The sequence below is a fragment of the Emydura macquarii genome, unplaced genomic scaffold, assembly GCF_026122565.2.
Source record: "Emydura macquarii macquarii isolate MOO-44397 ecotype Brisbane River unplaced genomic scaffold, CSIRO-AGI_Emac_v2 contig_820, whole genome shotgun sequence".
NCBI classification, from domain to species: domain Eukaryota; kingdom Metazoa; phylum Chordata; order Testudines; family Chelidae; genus Emydura; species Emydura macquarii.
The window spans coordinates 174761-192860 of NW_027130957.1; the positions used below are offsets into that span (position 1 = coordinate 174761).

General features: G+C 45.4%; 1 protein-coding gene, 1 long non-coding RNA gene and 2 other non-coding genes across 9 annotated transcripts in view; all 4 read right to left on the minus strand.

Annotated features, from left to right (window-relative positions):
• Positions 1–627: 627 nt before the first annotated feature.
• Positions 628–5774, minus strand: LOC137149702 (uncharacterized). Its single transcript, XR_010918826.1, has 3 exons — positions 5743–5774; positions 4652–4682; positions 628–1428 (listed from the first exon to the last, which is right to left on the minus strand). It is a non-coding gene; the product is annotated as an uncharacterized lncRNA (long non-coding RNA).
• Positions 4807–5013, minus strand: LOC137149775 (small nucleolar RNA SNORA73 family). The gene has a single exon (XR_010918839.1). It is a non-coding gene; the product is annotated as a small nucleolar RNA SNORA73 family (small nucleolar RNA).
• Positions 5775–5885: 111 nt separating the features above from the next.
• Positions 5886–6092, minus strand: LOC137149776 (small nucleolar RNA SNORA73 family). The gene has a single exon (XR_010918840.1). It is a non-coding gene; the product is annotated as a small nucleolar RNA SNORA73 family (small nucleolar RNA).
• A 2309-nt stretch (positions 6093–8401) lies between these two features.
• Positions 8402–18100, minus strand: part of PHACTR4 (phosphatase and actin regulator 4) — a 91732-nt gene continuing 82033 nt past the window's right edge. For all 6 annotated transcript variants that reach the window (XM_067543253.1, XM_067543255.1, XM_067543254.1 and 3 more), the window contains 7 exons: positions 17643–17869; positions 16119–16275; positions 13602–13657; positions 12066–12127; positions 10908–11045; positions 10014–10090; positions 8402–9274 (listed from right to left, as the gene is read on the minus strand). In XM_067543253.1, coding sequence (XP_067399354.1) covers positions 9259–9274; positions 10014–10090; positions 10908–11045; positions 12066–12127; positions 13602–13657; positions 16119–16275; positions 17643–17869 — 733 coding nt within the window. In that variant the 3' untranslated portion in view covers positions 8402–9258. The remainder of the gene's footprint in view (positions 9275–10013; positions 10091–10907; positions 11046–12065; positions 12128–13601; positions 13658–16118; positions 16276–17642; positions 17870–18100) is intronic.

The following is an 18100-nucleotide window of genomic DNA, read 5'->3' on the forward strand; positions in this document are numbered from 1 at the left end:
AATAATTTTGAATTTTAATCCTATCCTCCAAAGCATTTGCAACCCCTCATCTTGGCATTCTCACAAACTTTGTAAGTGTACCCTCTATGCCATTATCTAAATCAATGATGAAGATATTGAACAGAACTGGACACAGGACCCCTCCTTGCAGGACCCCACTCAATATGCTCTTCCAGCTTGACCGTGGACCACTGATGGACCACTGGGGAATCTGTGGCAGGGTGAACTGATTTAAATCAAGGCAATTTAAATTTAAATCACCAAGTGGAAAGCCTCCATTTAAATCACTCATTTTGATCAGCCTTCCCATTTGTACTTCAGTTATTTCTAAAGGTGCACTCATTGATTGACAGAACCATTAAAACATGGAGTTAAAGCTAAATAGAAAAGCTTTTACCCGAGATTTGGTCCATCATTTTTGCTAACTAGAAGGGCTCACTAGAACTATAAACATGTATTTAAATCTAGCTTAATATTTTCAGATTCTTAGTAATGGTAGATTTTTAGTATGTTAGAAGATGATGAATGATATATGCTTATTTACAAGATAATTTAACTTTTTGTTCATGATTTGTGTCAAACTGCATTAGAATGATAACTGGAATTATTTAAACAAACACAGAACAGCATATAAATTTTATTTTTATTAAACAAAACAAGCCCTTAATACAGTACATGGCCTATTGTGTCATATCTATAAAGACTAACCTCAGAAGCACGATTTCTCCTTGTTTATATAGGAAAGCAGCCTTTAAGTTGTTGATAGAGGCTTATGAATTCCCTATTTTTTAATGAAATGTTAAGAGGTGATAAATTTAGATATTTTGTATTAAACTCAGATTTCATTTAACAGATTTTCTGAGAACTTGTATTTTAAATACAACTTTAAATTGGATTTTTTAAATTAAAAAATAATTTTTAATTCACCCTGTGGTGAATTATGAATCTCATTTTTTGACAAAGTAAACGCAGCATTTCAGTGCCATTGCCACTTCCATAGCTGGAAGGGTTGCCATTAAGCCATAGTCCACTTGTCACTCTCCCTGCAGGCACCAGGCTACCTGGAGACTACACAAAGCACGACCAAGGAGTAGAACACAAACCAGAACTTTCCTTATCAGTGAAAAACATAACAGACCATTACCTTTACATTTTTCCTTTGTATAAACTTTGCACTAACTCCTCGTTTCTTCAATTTAACTATGAGATCAAATCCTGGTGTTTAGGAGTTAGCATACCAAGTCAGTAGAGTAATTACACATCAACACAAAGGAATAAATTACTAAATACTATCCAGTCAAAAGAGGAGATCAGGGCAGGAACGTGAAGTGGAACTGCAGGGATACTGTTGGAAAATGGATTCGAAAGAGAACCCAAAGATAGAACCTGAAAGAGTGAACCTGTTATCCAGCTGCTTCTTCATTTTACCTGGAGAAAGAGTAAAGACAAGTGTCAATGGTTTTGTTTTATGGGATTTTCCTAGGTATTTTAAACAAAATATCAGTGTTAGTGTGAGAAAGGATAGCATTGTGGTTAAAGCCTGTGACTAGTCAAGAGACCTGGATTCTATTAACAGTTTTGGCAGACTTGCTGTGTAACTAAGGGCACCTTGCTGTGCCTTAGTTTCCCCATAAGTAGTATCAGGTTAATGTTGATTTTTCACAGGGAACGTAGCAAGATTTACTGTTCTGGAATTAAAGCTCTTTGAAAGCTTGTTAAATGCACATAGGAAGTGCAAATGATTTCCAAAAAGGTAAGGCCACATTGTATGGATTTCATTCTGGTACCAATATCAAAACTCGCCTTGCTATAACATGTAGATTGAAACACACACCCCAAAGTTATCGGAGACCATTTCATATGCTTCAAAATTCTCTCTGCCTCAGTATTCCTGTCTTCCACTGCTCTGCTGAAGCACTGAACTAGCCAGCCCCAGAATCTCCCACAGCTTCTAGTAGAGAAGACTTAGCAAAGTCCCAAAAGTTAAAGATGAAAGACGTTTTAGGTCACCCTAATCCATCCTCAACAAGGTGGATTTAAATCAAGGCGATTTAAATCACCAAGAGAAAATCATTGATTTAAATCAAGTTTCCCCACTGATACTTCTTCACATATTTCCTAAACAATGGTGCAAATCTGATCACTAAAACATGTTAGTTTACAACTCAATATAGCATTTTACAACATCTAGGAGGGTATACTATGTGTAATTTTTTAGATAAATTAATAAAAATCAAGTTAGGAAATAGTACATAATACTCATTACCGGTGTCAAGCTGCAGATGCAGCAGCACATTAGGAATGGTAAGAATTAAATCACACACAAACACAATAGCACTTATTATATTAAACTAAATCTTAAATTTTTCAAATTTGCAGTAGTCTCCTGAGTTGCTGGCTGTCCTTAAAATCTTTTTTTTAATTTTCAAATTTTAAACAACTCTAACAGACAAAGTCATCGCAACACTAAATGTACACAGTACTTAAAACTTCTACAACTAGCTCTCATCTTCCCACTCCCACTGTCATTTTTATTCATAGTTTTCCTGCCTTTTCCCCTCAGTATTTCTTGCAAACTGTTCAAGTTATTTAGCAACCAATGTCTGCTCTACCAGGTGGAGTGCAGCCTAGTGGTAAGGACTCAACCATGTCAACGTTTTGATTGTTAACAATGCAAAAAGAAGAATTTGTGGCATAAATGAACCGAGCAATATTTTCATCTATGGTGTCTTCTTGTTATTTGCTGGTCCTTACTACAAACCCATCCATGGTGGTGGTTTTACTGGATGATTGGAATCTTTTGCTTGCTACTGATACTTTGTCTGAAATATGTTTAGTTGCAGCACTGCTGCTAAAAGTACCAACGGATGACTCTGAGGTTGTTGCAGATAGACAGTCACAGTCAAAATCTCTTATGCTTAAATGAGATCCTGAAACAAAATTCAAAAATGATTTTGAATAGTCGTTCTTCTCATTCTGTTATTCAGTTAGTCATTTACATTTTTTTCAGCAAGGATGCAGATCCAATTCCAAATTATCAAAAAAGCTAAGACTAACTGCATTCAGAGTGCACTTAATTTTGGAGCAAGCCCCATAGAACGCACTGGCACTTCTGTTTTTTGTGAAAACAAGTATAAGATGGGGTTCCCTTGGGAAAGCTCAGTTATACTGAAGTAAAATAGCGAATAGATTTACAGCATCACCATTACGGTCTGTGGCCATGATATTCAAAATAAGGGGCATGTATTATGTAATACAAAATAAGAAAATGACACCCAGTGGCAACTGGCAACTCTAGATTTCTTACTGTACCGTATACTTAGGTGATAGATTCTACACTTAGTTACCTAATTAAACAAGCCATAAGGATTAGCTAACCTAAACTTTTTTTCCTAGCAACATCCAACATAGCAAACAACTTGGGAATTTACTTGTTACATCACACTTAGACTCAAAGAGAGTCTTGAAGAATGATGCATTGCAAAGTGAATTATTTAAGTTTCTAATCAGTTGATCCACATTGTTCTTCAGACACATCCACATCATTTTCTCCCAATAAGCAGTTTTCCTTATGGATGTTTCATTCTTGCAACTAGGCCCTGCATCTCCTTCTTGCACTTGACACGTTTTCCTTTTTTCCCTTGGGAAGGAATTTCTTCACAATAGTCCCAGATATGGTTTCTGGGCGTAAGAGAGACCCTGAGTTTTTCTGTGGCAAAAAATGTGAGGGAATATAGGAAGCTGTGTGTGTACTGATTAATGTCTTCCTTTTTTCTTTCCAGACCACTCCAATGTTCCTTTCTACTCTGTCTCCATCCTTTGTCTCTGTCTTTAAAAGTGTCTTAACTAATTCCTCTGCCTTGCTTTGCCCATCTCCACCACCACATAAGCACACAACAACAATCCTATCCAGCCTGTATCTTTCTTTGCATGTGACTTTAGTCTGCTGAGAAACAAACTGAAAGCCCAGAACTTCCAAGAAGCAAGAGCTGGTAGTTAGGCTGGACAGACTAGAGCCATTAATTCATTTTTATGAGACTGCAAGTATATGTTTAGCATGTTTGTGGATGAGATTTAATTGTAACTTATTTTTTTAAAAGAGAAATTTAGTATTTTATTGATGATTTTAAAAAAAAATCAAAAATCTGATTTAAATAAAAATGGTTTTTAAAATAAAAAAACCAAAATTTATTTTTATCAATCCTGATCCTCAACAATTTAAACACCATGGGAACCTGAACACATATCCCAAGGTGTACTCAAACAATTAGCCCCAGGGTAAAGCCCCAGATACTCATGCTTTTCAGCAAGGCAGTTTTTTTTGTAGTTTCATTCTCTCATAGCAGGTTGTAATCTATATTTAAGGACCACTCCCCAGAAGCACAAATTCAGGCCTAGTCCATCCCAAATGCCCTAGAAGCTACAAGATTCACCTTCTGTTGGTCAGCCATCACCGAGTAGTTTCTCTGGATAGCTACAGTGAAGTGAAACTTCTACACTAAACTAAGGTATACCGCTCTTTCATTTACTAACAAAACTAAAGAGCTTATGCTAATAAACTTCAGCTATGAATTGCAGAGAATTAAAAGGACAAAAGACAAAATGTCTGGAAGTAATGCAGACAAGAAGTAATGCACAGTATATTACTCACCTTTTCAGCTGGTGCCACATAGCATCTGAAGCTAGAAGAAAGCAGAGTTTCAGATGAGTAGATAATTCAGCTCTATTACATCAGATTTCCCTATAGTTCACTAAAGTGTTTCTAACACATATCCACCACCCTTGCAAGAAGCTATTTGTCTGATGCAATGTCTCCTGCATGGTTTATCTCCTCAGTCACAGTCCGAGGACTCAGAGAAGCAGTAGGAATATGCAGGCTGCAGACCAGAGGCCCGGCTTGCTCTCCAACGTCGTGGAATGGGACTATACGTCATGGAGCCCGAAGGCCCTACGCTCCCATACGCCACATGGACAGAGCCAAGAGAGAGCAACTTCTCTGGATGTCCACGTTGGATTGAAACGCCAATGTACTCTAGTATTGTTTTATTCTAGTTCACACACAATTTCACCACTCCCCCACCCCAATTAGAAACTGAACTTTACTTAATTCTCACCCCATCAATTCAGTGATCCAAAAACCTCAACTCAAAGCACCAGTTTGCACCATGCATCAGTTACACACATACACAGGACATGTGCCAGACAGACCACCAGTGTAATATTGTGAAAACTGCTTTGACCAAATGTACCACACAAGTCTGCTTTGTGAACACTGAGATAGGGTGATGTAGGTGAACTAGAATTCACATTGGACCTTTATTAAAATTTCTATTTTGATAGATCAAAACAAAGAGCTATAGCAAGTCACTGAAAAAGCACAGGGACCACAACATAGCTGCTAAGTTTCAATTATTATAAGAACATGCATGTAACGAGGACTGTTATTGTCACAAGATTTAAATAAACAAGCCTAAAGGCTCTCCCAAAAGCCCTATCCTGCACCCAGACAAAAAGTCCTCTACTGTGAGAAAGTAGGGCCACCAACAACGCTTTCTAACAGGGCGACTCATGCTTAGTTACAATGTACATTGAACTTTGCTATCCTTGCTGAGCGTGCTACATCTGCAGGATCTGTTATTCTGGGTAGGGCTACCACGCAGACCCAGCCTAGAAAACAATATTAGGGAGTGGAAGGGTAGATTTAGGAACACACTGAAAATTATAAGTGATGAAAATACTGACCTCATGGGCAGGAGTGCACTGCCTGCAAACCTGCAGAAATATAAGCAAAACACAGGTTAGAACAATTGAGACAATCCCTGCTTGCTGGGTCTCATGGTGTTGGGAAGTGCTGCCCACACCCTCGAGAAGCCATCTGAGGAATGCAATGTCTCCTGCATGGTTTATCTCCTCAGTCACAGTCCGAGGACTCAGAGAAGCAGTAGGAATATGCAGGCTGCAGACCAGAGGCCCGGCTCGCTCTCCAACGTCGCGGAATGGGACTATACGTCATGGAGCCCGAAGGCCCTACGCTCCCGTACGCCGCCCGGGCAGAGCCAGGAGAGAGCAACTTCTCCGGATGCCCACGTTGGATCCTGGCCCGGGATTTGGGGGGGGGGGCAGGGGCGGCACTAGGCTCGCAGATCAGAAGCGGGTCAGCCAGGCCCATGCTCCCCCCCCCCCCGAGATCTGCTCCAGCCACGCCACGGCCCAGCTGCCCTAGGCAGGCCGCAGCAGGGGCACGGCGGATGCTCCAACCTAGACATCCCGGGCCAGGGAACCGCTACTAGAGCCGCCACCCCCCCCCGGCCCAGCTCGCTGAGGGAGGCGAGCGGCCCGGACGGAGGGGCCGCGATAGCTCTACCGGCCCTGCCCACCCCCTACCGCCCAGCGCCTGCCCCCGCCCCACGGGAAGCCCCAGCCGGGGGGTGGGGGGAAGGGGCCGCGCCCCGCCGCCACTGGATGAGAGGGAGGCGAGGCCGCAGTCGAGCCCCAGGCTCAGGGCGGAGAAAGGGCCCGTCCCCCCGGTCAGCGAAAGGGAATAAGTGAGGCGGGCCCGCGAGGACCACGCACCACCCCCACCCTAACCGCCCCTTCGCCGCGGTCCAGGAAGGAATCGTGACCCCACCGGGCCACCATCTCCCCCCCCCCGCCAGGCAGCAGTCTCTGCCTACCGCCATCCATGCCGCACCAGTCCCATCGCGCGCTCCGGCCACTCACCTCGCTCGCGCCGAGGAAAAAGACCGAGCGGGGCGGGGCCGAGAGAATTTATAGCGCCTAGGGCACGACGGGAAGAGCTGGACCAATACGCATGCGCGGCAGGCTGAGCCGGAAATGGAGGGGAGGGGCCGGCACAGCCTTCGGCGCATGCGCAATAGCTCCCTGGTTCGGGGCGACGGCTGCCTAAAGCGCATGCGTGTGAGTATGGCTTCGGGCGGAGGAGAGGCGGGTTTGTGCAGCGCGGTGGCTTCCAAGTTCTCCCTGCCCAGAGCGGCCAGCAGCGCCACGATGGGGGGCCGCGAGCTCAGGCAGCGCCCCCTGCAGGAGCTCCCCGTCCCTGCCTCAGGCCAGCAGCGGTGGGGGAGGGGGAGTTTCCTCCCCTCCCCCTGGGGAGAGGGGGAACAGGAGCAGGCAGCCCCACGCATGGGGGAGGGGTGTCACCCCGGCCTGCCCCCAGACCCCTTCTCACCCCAGCGCATTGCACCCAGCGGGAACCCTCAGGCCTCGCCCAGGGACCAACGTGCGCTGGCTCCTCTGGACCTAGCCCAGAGCAAAGCCCCAGCCCCCCTGCCCTCCGCCCGCCCCAGCTGTGGGACTGCTGGGCCCCTCTTGCCCTCCCAGCTGCTAGGTGGACAGGACCATAGCCATGGTCTCAGCTGACAGAGTGGCAAAGAATAAAACCGCACAGAACTGAGTTGCTCTTCCTCAGGCTGACAGCGGCTGCGTTGCCTCTGAAGTTTTCCCCAGTATTTCAACCCCGATGCTCTCACCTTCCTGCTAAGGGCACAAAATGCAAGACAAGCTGTTTTGTTTACAAAAAATTCCTAAAATACTTTTATTTAATAATTAAAATTTGTCAACAGGAAGACAGATATACAATGCAATCATTTAGTCTACAGAGATTTTGTACATCAGGGAAGCAGTCTGAAAGTACAATGCACCAGCTTCATATTGTTTTCTATAAAGGGAACGTCAATCTTTGCCTTTTGCTTGTGAATCATTGTTTTTGTGCGGCAGTGAGGGAACCCTGAAGAAATGAGAAATTATCCCCAGTGATTCCTTGCACTAAGAGCACGACTGAGATGAAGCAGGGGGTTAACTGGATCTTCTGGGATGTGAAGGCAGCAGATGAGGGTGCCACATTATACCCCATAGGACTGGCCCAGCAGATACTTGGCAGAAGAGCTGTTCCAAGAGCATGAAAAGGTCTCCACACTAGGCAGGCATACATAGGATTCATGAACATAGACCTTAAGTACACTAGTGCCAACTGCTACTTAGCACAGGCTAAAAGAGTGACCTCTAGCAAACAGCGTGAACAAGAAAGAACAAGACAAGCCTGTGATCCAACAGTACAGAACCCTCCACCCCCCATTAATCCCAAATCCCCTATATTTTTAAATATCTTCCCCTGCCTTCCCCGCATTCCGCACGGCATTTCACCCCGACAGGACAAGTACTGTGCGCACACCACTACAGCAGTAGCTAATGTCAGCATTAAAAACATTCAGTAGGAACTGATAAGAGAACATTCTCAGAAGACTGACTGATTTTAAGGTCACTTTTTAAAACCTCTTCCCCTCCACAGTGTAATTCTCAGAATTTCCAGTAGGTTTCGCTGTGAGAATAGGAAAAGGCAAGTTTCACCCTGATTTGGGAGAGTAAAAAAAATAGAGGAAGCCATAATCCAAGAAAACTTATTACATGCCACAACTTCCTGAAATTAAAAACAAAACTTTAAAAGGCAACAGTCATTTCCTGTTTCTGCAGCTCCTGTTAAACGAGCCTTAATTGTCTCAGGTCTATTAATTGTCTCAGGTCTATTAACGTAGGAGCAGGTTCGTGGGTTTGGTTTTTGTAAAATAAAAAATTAAATGTACAAGACGTAGCATATGTTGTTAAGATTTATACATTTCCCTTCCAGGGCAACATACCATTGGTCAGTAGTGATTCAAAATATTAAGTACATTTAAAAGAAGCAAGCAAAACCAAAAACAGTCACGTCAGTTTCCTGCCAGGACAGCATTTTTTAAAAGATTTCCTTTGTACACAGCAAATATACACACATGCTTCCCAGCTCTCTGGAACATCAGAGCTTGGATTATTTCCCCCCGCCCCCTTACCAAAAAGGGAAAAACAAAACAAGGTTCCAACCAGTTTGTAAGGACTATTTACAGTGGAGAACAGGGCCTGTTGTGAGCAATAAAGGGAGTTGGGGAAGGCGTGGAAGAGCTCAAGTCCAACGTCGCTGTGGTCCCCAGGAAGGTGAGCCAGGATGCTTCGATGCAATGGGGAGTATTGCTATATCATGCGAGGTATAGTGTTCAGTTCCAGCCCGATGGCACTCGAGATGCGTTTGTTCCAGTGAAATGCTACATTCAGATAGGATAGCCCCAGCTGAGAACCCTTTTCTGGGTATGTTTTCAAGGCAAAGCTTGGATGAGCCCCAAGGTTCTCCCTCACTATATTGCTCCGGAGATGGAAATAGTACATGCGTTCAATCCTCTCTCCTCTGGTCTCTCCCCCTCTTTTGGAGGATTAAGGCCGATGGTACCTAAAATAAAAGAGTAAAACAAGTGTCACGGCTGGAATTTGGGTAAACTGTAATGAAGTGTCATGGATGTTAAAAAAATCAGGCTGTCTTTAATAAAATGCCCGCATTGACTGCATTAAATCACTGGGCTCTGAGTGATCATTTTAGAGGCACTTCACACTCCTGCACGCCAATCCACCCCCGTGGGGACTGAGAGAAAGAATGTCTCCTGCACTGCCAGGCTAACCCACTCCCACCCCTACCCTTGCGGGACCATGTCAAGGAACAAGCTGGTCAGTCTCCATGCTCCATTTACTTCTTTGCAAAGACTGTCGAGCGGGTGGGAGGGAATTGCGATGGTGTTTTCTGTGACGTGGGCACCTGGCTCCTAGGGGATGGAACCACCATCCACTTGTTTCACATACTAGTTAATAGCAAGCAAACCACTGACCAGCTGTTGATTTACTGGGATTTGAACCCACAATGTACAGGCGAAAGGCCCAATAACCCATTACCAAATCTCCAGACCCACCATTTACAGGCAGGTGCACCCAAGAAGCTCCCTGCCATGGGGAATGTGAAGACAAAATGTCTGTGAAATCTGCATCTGGTCATTTCTGCCAGATGGGATTAAAACTCATTACTCAATATTAAAGCTTGGATTAAGAGGCTCAGAACACAGCTTTAAGAGCAAAACCAGAAGCAGCTATGGCCTATATGGAGGCGAGCACAGGGATGTGTGAGGTCTTGTCTCACTCACCGTGTGAAGTGTCTGCTGTCTTCATGGACTTCCATTTCAGAGCTTTTAAATTCATTCAGTTCCTTTCGGATGGCAGCCTGCATGGAGGAGGAGAGAAATCCTTTCAGCTCACACTCGCTGGGTATTTCCCCCCCACCGATCATTTACAGCAAGAGGACGTGCTGCGTGTACAGATCTGCTTGTGGCTAGTCTGCACCATCTCAATTACTCTTAGTGCATACAATGAAGGGCACGTGAAGTTTTGAAACAGACAGGATTGACCACAGCCTCCATTTCCTCATTGTTGAAGAGGGAGCCTGCAGATGACTATAACCCAAGTGAGGTACTGGAGATCAAACTCAGCAGCTCTCCCATTTCTTTTTCAGCAACCCCACTCCAGGCTCAGGTTAACTCTAAAATACTGGCTAATCCCCAGGTGTTTGATACTCTGAGGTCTGGCCAGTTCCTAAAGGATGATGGTGCATGGAACTGGATGAGACTCTTTCCTGCAGCAATCCTCATCAGGCCTGCCTCAGCGTGCCAAGAACATCCCTCTCTTACCTCGATCTGCCCCGCATCTGTACCCTGCTTCTTCCTGCTATTGGCTCCTGTCCACTTCCTCACTTCAGAGGCCAGAGTAAAAAGAGGGAGTTGGGCCAGGAATGGGGAGAAAGCGGCATGGAGCCCTAAGGGGCTTTGTGTGTAGGGAACAGGAGGCTGTTGGTGTGCTGGTAGCGAGTGGGTACGCAACAGGATGGGGCTAGGGAGGTGGGATGAGTCCATCAGGAGAGGGGAGGGAGACGGAGGTCCCACTGCTCAGAAGAGTTGATGCAAAAGGAAGAAGAGTTCACATCCCTTAGAGTGAAGTATCCAACCTGGGGCTGCAAGGGTTTGGAAGAGTGTTCTCCCCATTACCTTGTCAGCAGGGGTCAGTTTTGTCCATGGCTTATCTGCTCGCCGGTCATAGTCCTGAGCATCTGTCACTTCCACATATTCATTAAACCTCAGGATCTTCCTGGCCTGCAGTTCAGCCACTGTAGGCCTTTGACTAAGCTGAAAGCAACGGACGACAAGTCAGCTTTGACCGTCCATGTCACTAATGTGCATTCTGGCACAAGAGCCCACCATCTAATCTTTATCATGTATACGAGAGAGATCACAGGACATAGCTCGTTGCTTGTGATGTGGGATGCCAGACAGCACGCAAATATTGTCCTTAATGAAGAGTTAATAATTGCATCATCTGTAAAGTGAGTCTACGGTAGGACTTAGTGTAAAAAACACAGGGCCAGGATGGGATTTCAAACAAAAGCTACAGGAACAGATGGAGGGAGGGACCTTGGCACCTCAATACCATTTCCCCTGCCACTGCAGGAGACTGACTATGTGGGGTATATCCCTAACCTGATTCTAATGCATGGTCCCCGCCTACTGCCCCAGGGAATGGCAACATGTACTCAAGCTCCATATCAATACGCTCTGGAAAAATTCCTTCCCAGCCACAAGTATGGGACGAGTTTAACCCTATGTCTGTGGGCTAGAACCATCTGGGATCAATAGATAATCCTGTTGGTATATGGGAGACAGCAGTGTTAGAATCTGGAAGTCTGTTCATTTCACATTCTGTCCATTCTGGAAATTGTGGCCACAATTCTTGAAGCTGGCTGCCTAAAGTGTGGCTCCTAAATCCATGTCTAAGCACCTAAATATAAGTGGCCTCTTTTTCAGAGGTGCTGGACACAAATCTCACTGAAGACAATGGCTAAGCAGTTGCAGCTTCCATCAATTTCTCCCAGGCATTTATTTATGAACTTGGATTTCAGGCCCCGCAGTTTGAAAATCATGGCCACTGCTGTTTTAATACAGAACTCTGACACCCCAGTGATAGGAGCAGTAGGAATACCTTGACACACTAGACCAATTCCCAGCTAGTTATAGTCAGAGGGTGCTCTGGATAATCACAGAACAGCCGCATGACTTCCTTATCTCCCTATGTACTCTTAGGTTCCTACTACCGCCATCATCCACAACAGCTTAGAGAGATGGGAAACACGTCAGGGAGCACTGCAGTACCTTTCTGGTGAGTCGGCGTTTAATCTCCCGTTTCTCAGCCTGCCGGTCAGCCTCATTTTTTTCTAATAAGGGAAAAAAAATTGATTTAAGCAGAGCCAACACCACTCACGTTTGAAAAGCACTGTCAAGAGCTGAACACAGAAAATTAGCTTTTCATATCAGTGGAATATCTGCATCTCCTACAGTCTGTCTGTAGTAACTGCAGGCATGCTGTGAGAGGTAGGCAAAGGATGTCTGAATCAGACAGTGCCACTGACGAAGGATGGCAAACTAGGCCTTACCTTGGGAGGGTTCAGTAGTTAACCAGAGCCCTCCTTCATGCTAGCAGAGGACTCAAGATAACATTTGCTAAAGCACCTGAGTGACTTCAGCTCCTATGGATGTAAATCATATTTTAAAATGGGCATTTGAAACAACCCCCTAAATCCGGTTATGCTAATGGGTTAAAGAGCAATACAGAGCAAGACAGTGCTGTTTAAAATCATCTCTAACCTGACATTTTCCCTTTTAGAGTTGATTTTTAAGGTCTTGTCTCTTTTCGCCATTTACACTGTTAACTCTAATTGCATTCATCCTGGGCAATGAAGCCAGACGGACCATAGTTACCTGCTGGGTCTTATGCCCTAGCATGATGCTGTGATCTGTGGGCTGCATGCAGTCAAATGTTTACATCCCAGCAGAATACCTCCTCTTTCAAAAATTCAAGGGAAGAAATCACGTGTGTTATTTAACAATCCTTCAAGTTTAAATCACTGAGCAGATTCCTTTGAACTGTGCTCGAGTGTTCACATGATTCTCCAGGAAGCTTCAGACAGGACAGCATTTGGTACCCCACAGAAGGGTTACAGAACAACGTGGTAACGCTAGCTCAGTACAGTTTGCAAATCGTGACCTAAAACCCTAGCTCTAAAACTGCTGAAGGCATACAGTCTGCCCTGCACCCCTTTGACATTACAACGGAGAAGCAGGGCCTTCTACAGCAGGACTCTGGATTTTATGGAGTTTCACTCATTAACTATCATTCAAACCATTTCTCATGGGAACAGTGTAACTGGGAGATCTAATCCAAATTGTTTTTATACAGTGACGTAACCAGGCCACAGAGTGCCCTGTCACCACAGCGCCAAGCAGAGGCCCTGCTCTATTTAGCCAATGTGCCCAGGAGATCTCAGTGCATCTGGAGCAAAGTGAATGGTAAGAGGAAATTAAAAAACAAAAAAATCCCAGAAAACCCCAGCAATACTTCTAAGTCAGGGGTGGCCAACCAGTCAGAGACGAAGAGTCAAAAAAATAGATGTAGATATCGCAAAGAGCCACACTCTCTTACCCTCTGCAAAAATTCACGCTGATGCATCAATTTTGGCAGCAGCTGGTCAATTTCACTTCTCTTACCCTCCCCCGAAAATTCAGGCCCATGCCTCAATTTCAGCAGCAGCTGGCCAATTTATATAAGCAAAGAGCAGCATGCGGCTTGAGAGCGCAGGTTGGCCATCCCTGTTCTAAGTGTTTGGGAGCTTTAGAGCAGCTGTTACTCACGCTGAAGTATGTTCCTTTGCTCCAGCTCCTCCGCTGTTGGTCTCTGACTTAGACGCCTAAACAAGAGGAGGTAGAAATCATTACACTTGCCCAGCCATACTCCTGTAGGACACACAGATGCAAACACTCATTTGGAGGCATCAGGTAACAGAATTAATACGATGCTCAATTTAATCATCTTGTTCCCCTTTTTCGGACTAAAATCATTACTGCTCAGACCACAGACAGCTATTGTGCACTCTGCCCTCCATATACCAACATAGCTTTTCACCCAGACAGCGGAGACCACTGGCGTGAAATGGGCCTCCGGGGTGCAGCTTCCATGGAGTTCTCTGGGCCAGAAAGCAGTGGTGTAAGTAACACATAAGGGGCAAGCTGGTCAGAAGTTGGATGTAAATGGCCTCAGTGTAACTTCCAATACCTCTGTATTTGTTGCATGCTTCAAAGAAGTTAACCTGCACATCTGGAAGGGCTGGAGTGTAGAGGGAAAACAGCTTGTGTGAGGATGTCAGATAAACCAGGGCACAGCTGCCATGCTGCAATATTGGTAACATGGCAGCAGGTCACTCATTTTTCCTCATCCACCCCAAGGAGTGGGGGCACAATTGGACGGCAAAAGCTGAGCCCACACTTAGCGCAGTGGTAACCAGGGGCATATCTCCCCCAGCCCCAGCGCTGTCCGGATGCAGCAGAACACCCGCACCGGCCAGGATGGTGATGGATGGGGTGCTTTGAAAGCTGGGGAGGATGAGGCGGCTGGTGATGAGTGCATGCCTGCAGTTTGGAGCTGAGGCAGGTGAGAAGTAGCTGAGGTGGTGTGAGCTGTGCAAACAAATCAGATGTGGACTCCTTGTTTTATTGTCTAAGTGAGATAGAGGCAGAGAGAAATTCTTCCTTTACTATTACGATAACGGTATAGTGCTGTTTAGTGTGGCATAAGTGGACTCCATCTTGTTAGTTTATTAAAGTAAGCTCTTTCCTGAAACTTGTACTTTTGAACCTAAAAGTATCTTGATAAATTCTCTGTGTGTGTGTGTGTGAGTGAGGAATGTATGTGCAGGGCATAAAAAGACGCCAGCCTAAACTGCTCTAACAACAGAAAGGGGAGTAAAGACACCAACTGCCATCCTAACCCTGAAGGCCAAAGAATGCACATCAATGACCCTAAAGTGCAAATAAATGACCTTAAAGTACGGAAGGATCCACCCTGGGAACAAACAAAGTACAGAAAGAAGAGAATAGTCATGCTTGCAATTAGCTGGTGATTAACAACTATGCTGAACCTGGAGGAAGCATGACAGCAAGGCCCATAGACTATGTGAGAGCCAGCAAGCTTAAAAGAGGAGGTAAAAACATGGAAACTATGGGTCTCAGTCTGCAATTGTCATCTTGGAGCATCGGATTCACGTCTGACAGAGGCCCGGCTCCCTCCTTGTGCCCAGTCTAGTTGGCCACTAGGCTGGCTCGAGCAACACATAAAAGGACAATTATATCACACCAGCTTGCAGAACTTCTTGGGTATGAATGTGTGTGTGAATGTGACGGCTTTTTAATATTCTTACATTTACAATAAACGCGGTGTGTTGCTTTGTCCCACTGAATAAGACCCTGCTAGTCTTTTCTTTTACAAGAAAAACAGGGGGCAGGTGGTGAGGCAGCAGGGTGGGTCAAGTGTCCTGCTGTCTCCTCTCTCTCCCCAGTGGCTGAGGAGGAGGAACAGGGAACAGTGAGTGGAGGCCAGGAGGCCTCTGAAGCATTTGGTATTGGCCACGGTCAGACAGGACACTGAACTAGCTGGACCACTGTGATATCATACAGCAGTTCCTTTTCTTAGAACTGCCAGCACAGCAAGTGCTGAGACAACTCAGAAGCATCATTGCACGGGAATCCCAGCTAGATGTGAAGGAACCCAACTCAGCTGTGGGCAGCATAAGAGGGGCTCCAGGTGTGTCGCTCGAGGACAAGACACTTCACAGCCTTGCTTTAGTTTACACCCACAGAACTCCCACTCCTCCCCAGGCCAAATTCAGCCCTTGGGTAAGCAAGCTGTACCCGCTAACGTCAGGAAGTGCAGCACCGGTGTCACCCAGCCTCCCACAGAATACCTACTCACAGCAAACTAGAGGACTTTGCCACTTGCACCCGTTTTCCAAATCACATCATATCACATCACTGCTCAATGTAGCCCCTGGAACTTGGTTTTCTAGCAGCCCGTTTCAATCCAGGAAACGAGGAGTCGGACAAGCAATTGGGATAGGAAGAGTTGGCTCTTCCAGCTCAAATGGGCTTCCCTCCTGAATGGTGGAAACTGTCCTGCCTGAAATGTAAGCTTCTTGTCTTCACATTATTTCAGGGGGAAATGACACTCAACCCTAGCACCCCAATCCCAAACCAGCAGAGAAAAAGCCCCTTGTTGCCACATTTCAACATGGTCTGATCAGGCAAACAGATTTCTTGGCTCACCCTTAGTTATGCCAAAGACTGGAGAGGATTTTTCTTTTCCTCTGCACTTTGTACCTGATCAGCGCTGTCCCAATCTGTTGCCGAATTTCATTCCACTCCTCCTTGCTCTTCCGAGGGAAAGCATTCTTTTCCTCCAGCTCCTGCTGGGTGCCCATGTTGCCCAGTTTCATGGCCAGCGTGTCTTTCCTCTTCACCTTGTTAGCTAGAGAGCCTGTGGGAAAAGGAAGAAGGGATCCTGGCATGAGTAAAGACAAGCTATAAAAAGTGGGGAGACCCACGGGCCAGCCTGGCATTCTGCACACACCAGGATAAAGTATCACAGCTCCCCAGTCAGCTGGAGCTCAATGTCACTAAGGTGAGGCAGCTACAGCACAGCCTGCAGCATGATAAAAGGAGTAACACCCTTTTGTTTAGAGAGAGGGGGCTGGAAGGGTGTGGGGTTACTATTTTGGTGGCATTCTCTGCTGATGTTTTTCCTATCAGGCAGGGATGTACACGGGCTGGTTGGCAGCTGGGGTGTTTGAAGGGGTGAGGAAAAGGGGAAACATAACATAATGTCCATACCAGATCAGACCAATGGTCCATCTAGCCTAGTATCCTGTCTTCTGACAGTGGCTGGAGCCAGATGCTTCAGAAGCAATGAACAGAACAGGGCAATTATCAAATGATACATCCTCAGTTGTCCAGTCCCAGCTTCGGGCACTCAGAGGCTAGGGACTCCCAAAGCATTGGGTTGCATCCCTGATCATCTTGGCTAATAGCCATTGATGAACCTACCCTCCATTAACTTATCTTATTCTTTTTTTAACCCAGTTATACTTTTGGCCTTCACAACATCACTGGCAACAAGTTCCACAGGCTGACTGTTCATTGTGTGAAGAAGTACTTCCTTATTTTTGTTTTAAACCTGCTGCTGCCTATTCATTTCATTAGATGACCCCTGGTTCTTGTGCTATGTGAATGGGTAAACATTTCCCTATTGATTTTCTCCATACCATTTGTGATTTTATAGACTTCTATCATATCCCTCCTTAGTTGTCTCTTTTCTAAGATGAAGAGTCCCAATTTTTTTCATCTCCCCTATGGAAGCTGGTTCATACCTTTAATCATTTTTGTTGCCCTTATCTGTACCTTTTCCAATTCTAATACATCTTTTTTGAGATGGGGCGACCAGAACTGCACTCAGTACTTAAGGTGTGGGCGTACCATGAATTTATGTAGTGCATTATATTTTCTGTCTTATCATCTCTCTCTTTCTTAATGGTTCCTAGAATTCTGTTAGCTTTTTTGACTGCTGTTCACTGAGCAGATGTTTTCAGAGAACTAGCCATAACAACTCCAAGATCTTTCTTCAGTGGTTAACAGCTCATTTAGACCCCATCATTTTGTATGCAGAGTTGGAATTATGGTTTTCCAGTGTGCATTACCACGCACATTGGGGATATGTAACTTGTCATGAAGCCAAGAGGCTAACACTTTGGACACTGCATTGACTAGACCTTTGATTTGGCTCTCACCACGGCTAAGTGCAGTTGTGTTTGTAGGAGTGAAGCTGGCCCCCCAAAGATGAAACCTTACTGTTATGGCTTTCATCTTCCTCATCCTCCTCCTCATCCTTATACAGGATGGGTCCCTCCGAGTCCGAATCACTCATCCCCTCATCTTCCTCCTCTTCCTCTTGCACGGGCTGTGGTATTAACCTAGGAATGATCGTGACAGATGGTGCATCTCCAATGTAAACACGGGGACCTGAACTCCGTTCACTCTCCCGGTCTCCTTCCTCTTCCTCTTCATCATCATCTGGACTAACAAAACGCACATAATTATTATTCCTCTTAACAATGACAACGATTCACTTTGAAGTCAGGGATTTATTCCTTCTCCAGCCCCTATGACAATTTAAACTGAAGCCTATCTATGGAAGGCAGGTGATTAGTGCTGCTAATATAACCCTTTCCTAGCCAACGGCTGTTTGTCTGGGTTGCTGTCCTCATTTGTGGAAGCCCTGCTGAGCTCTGAACAAGAGAATTGAGACT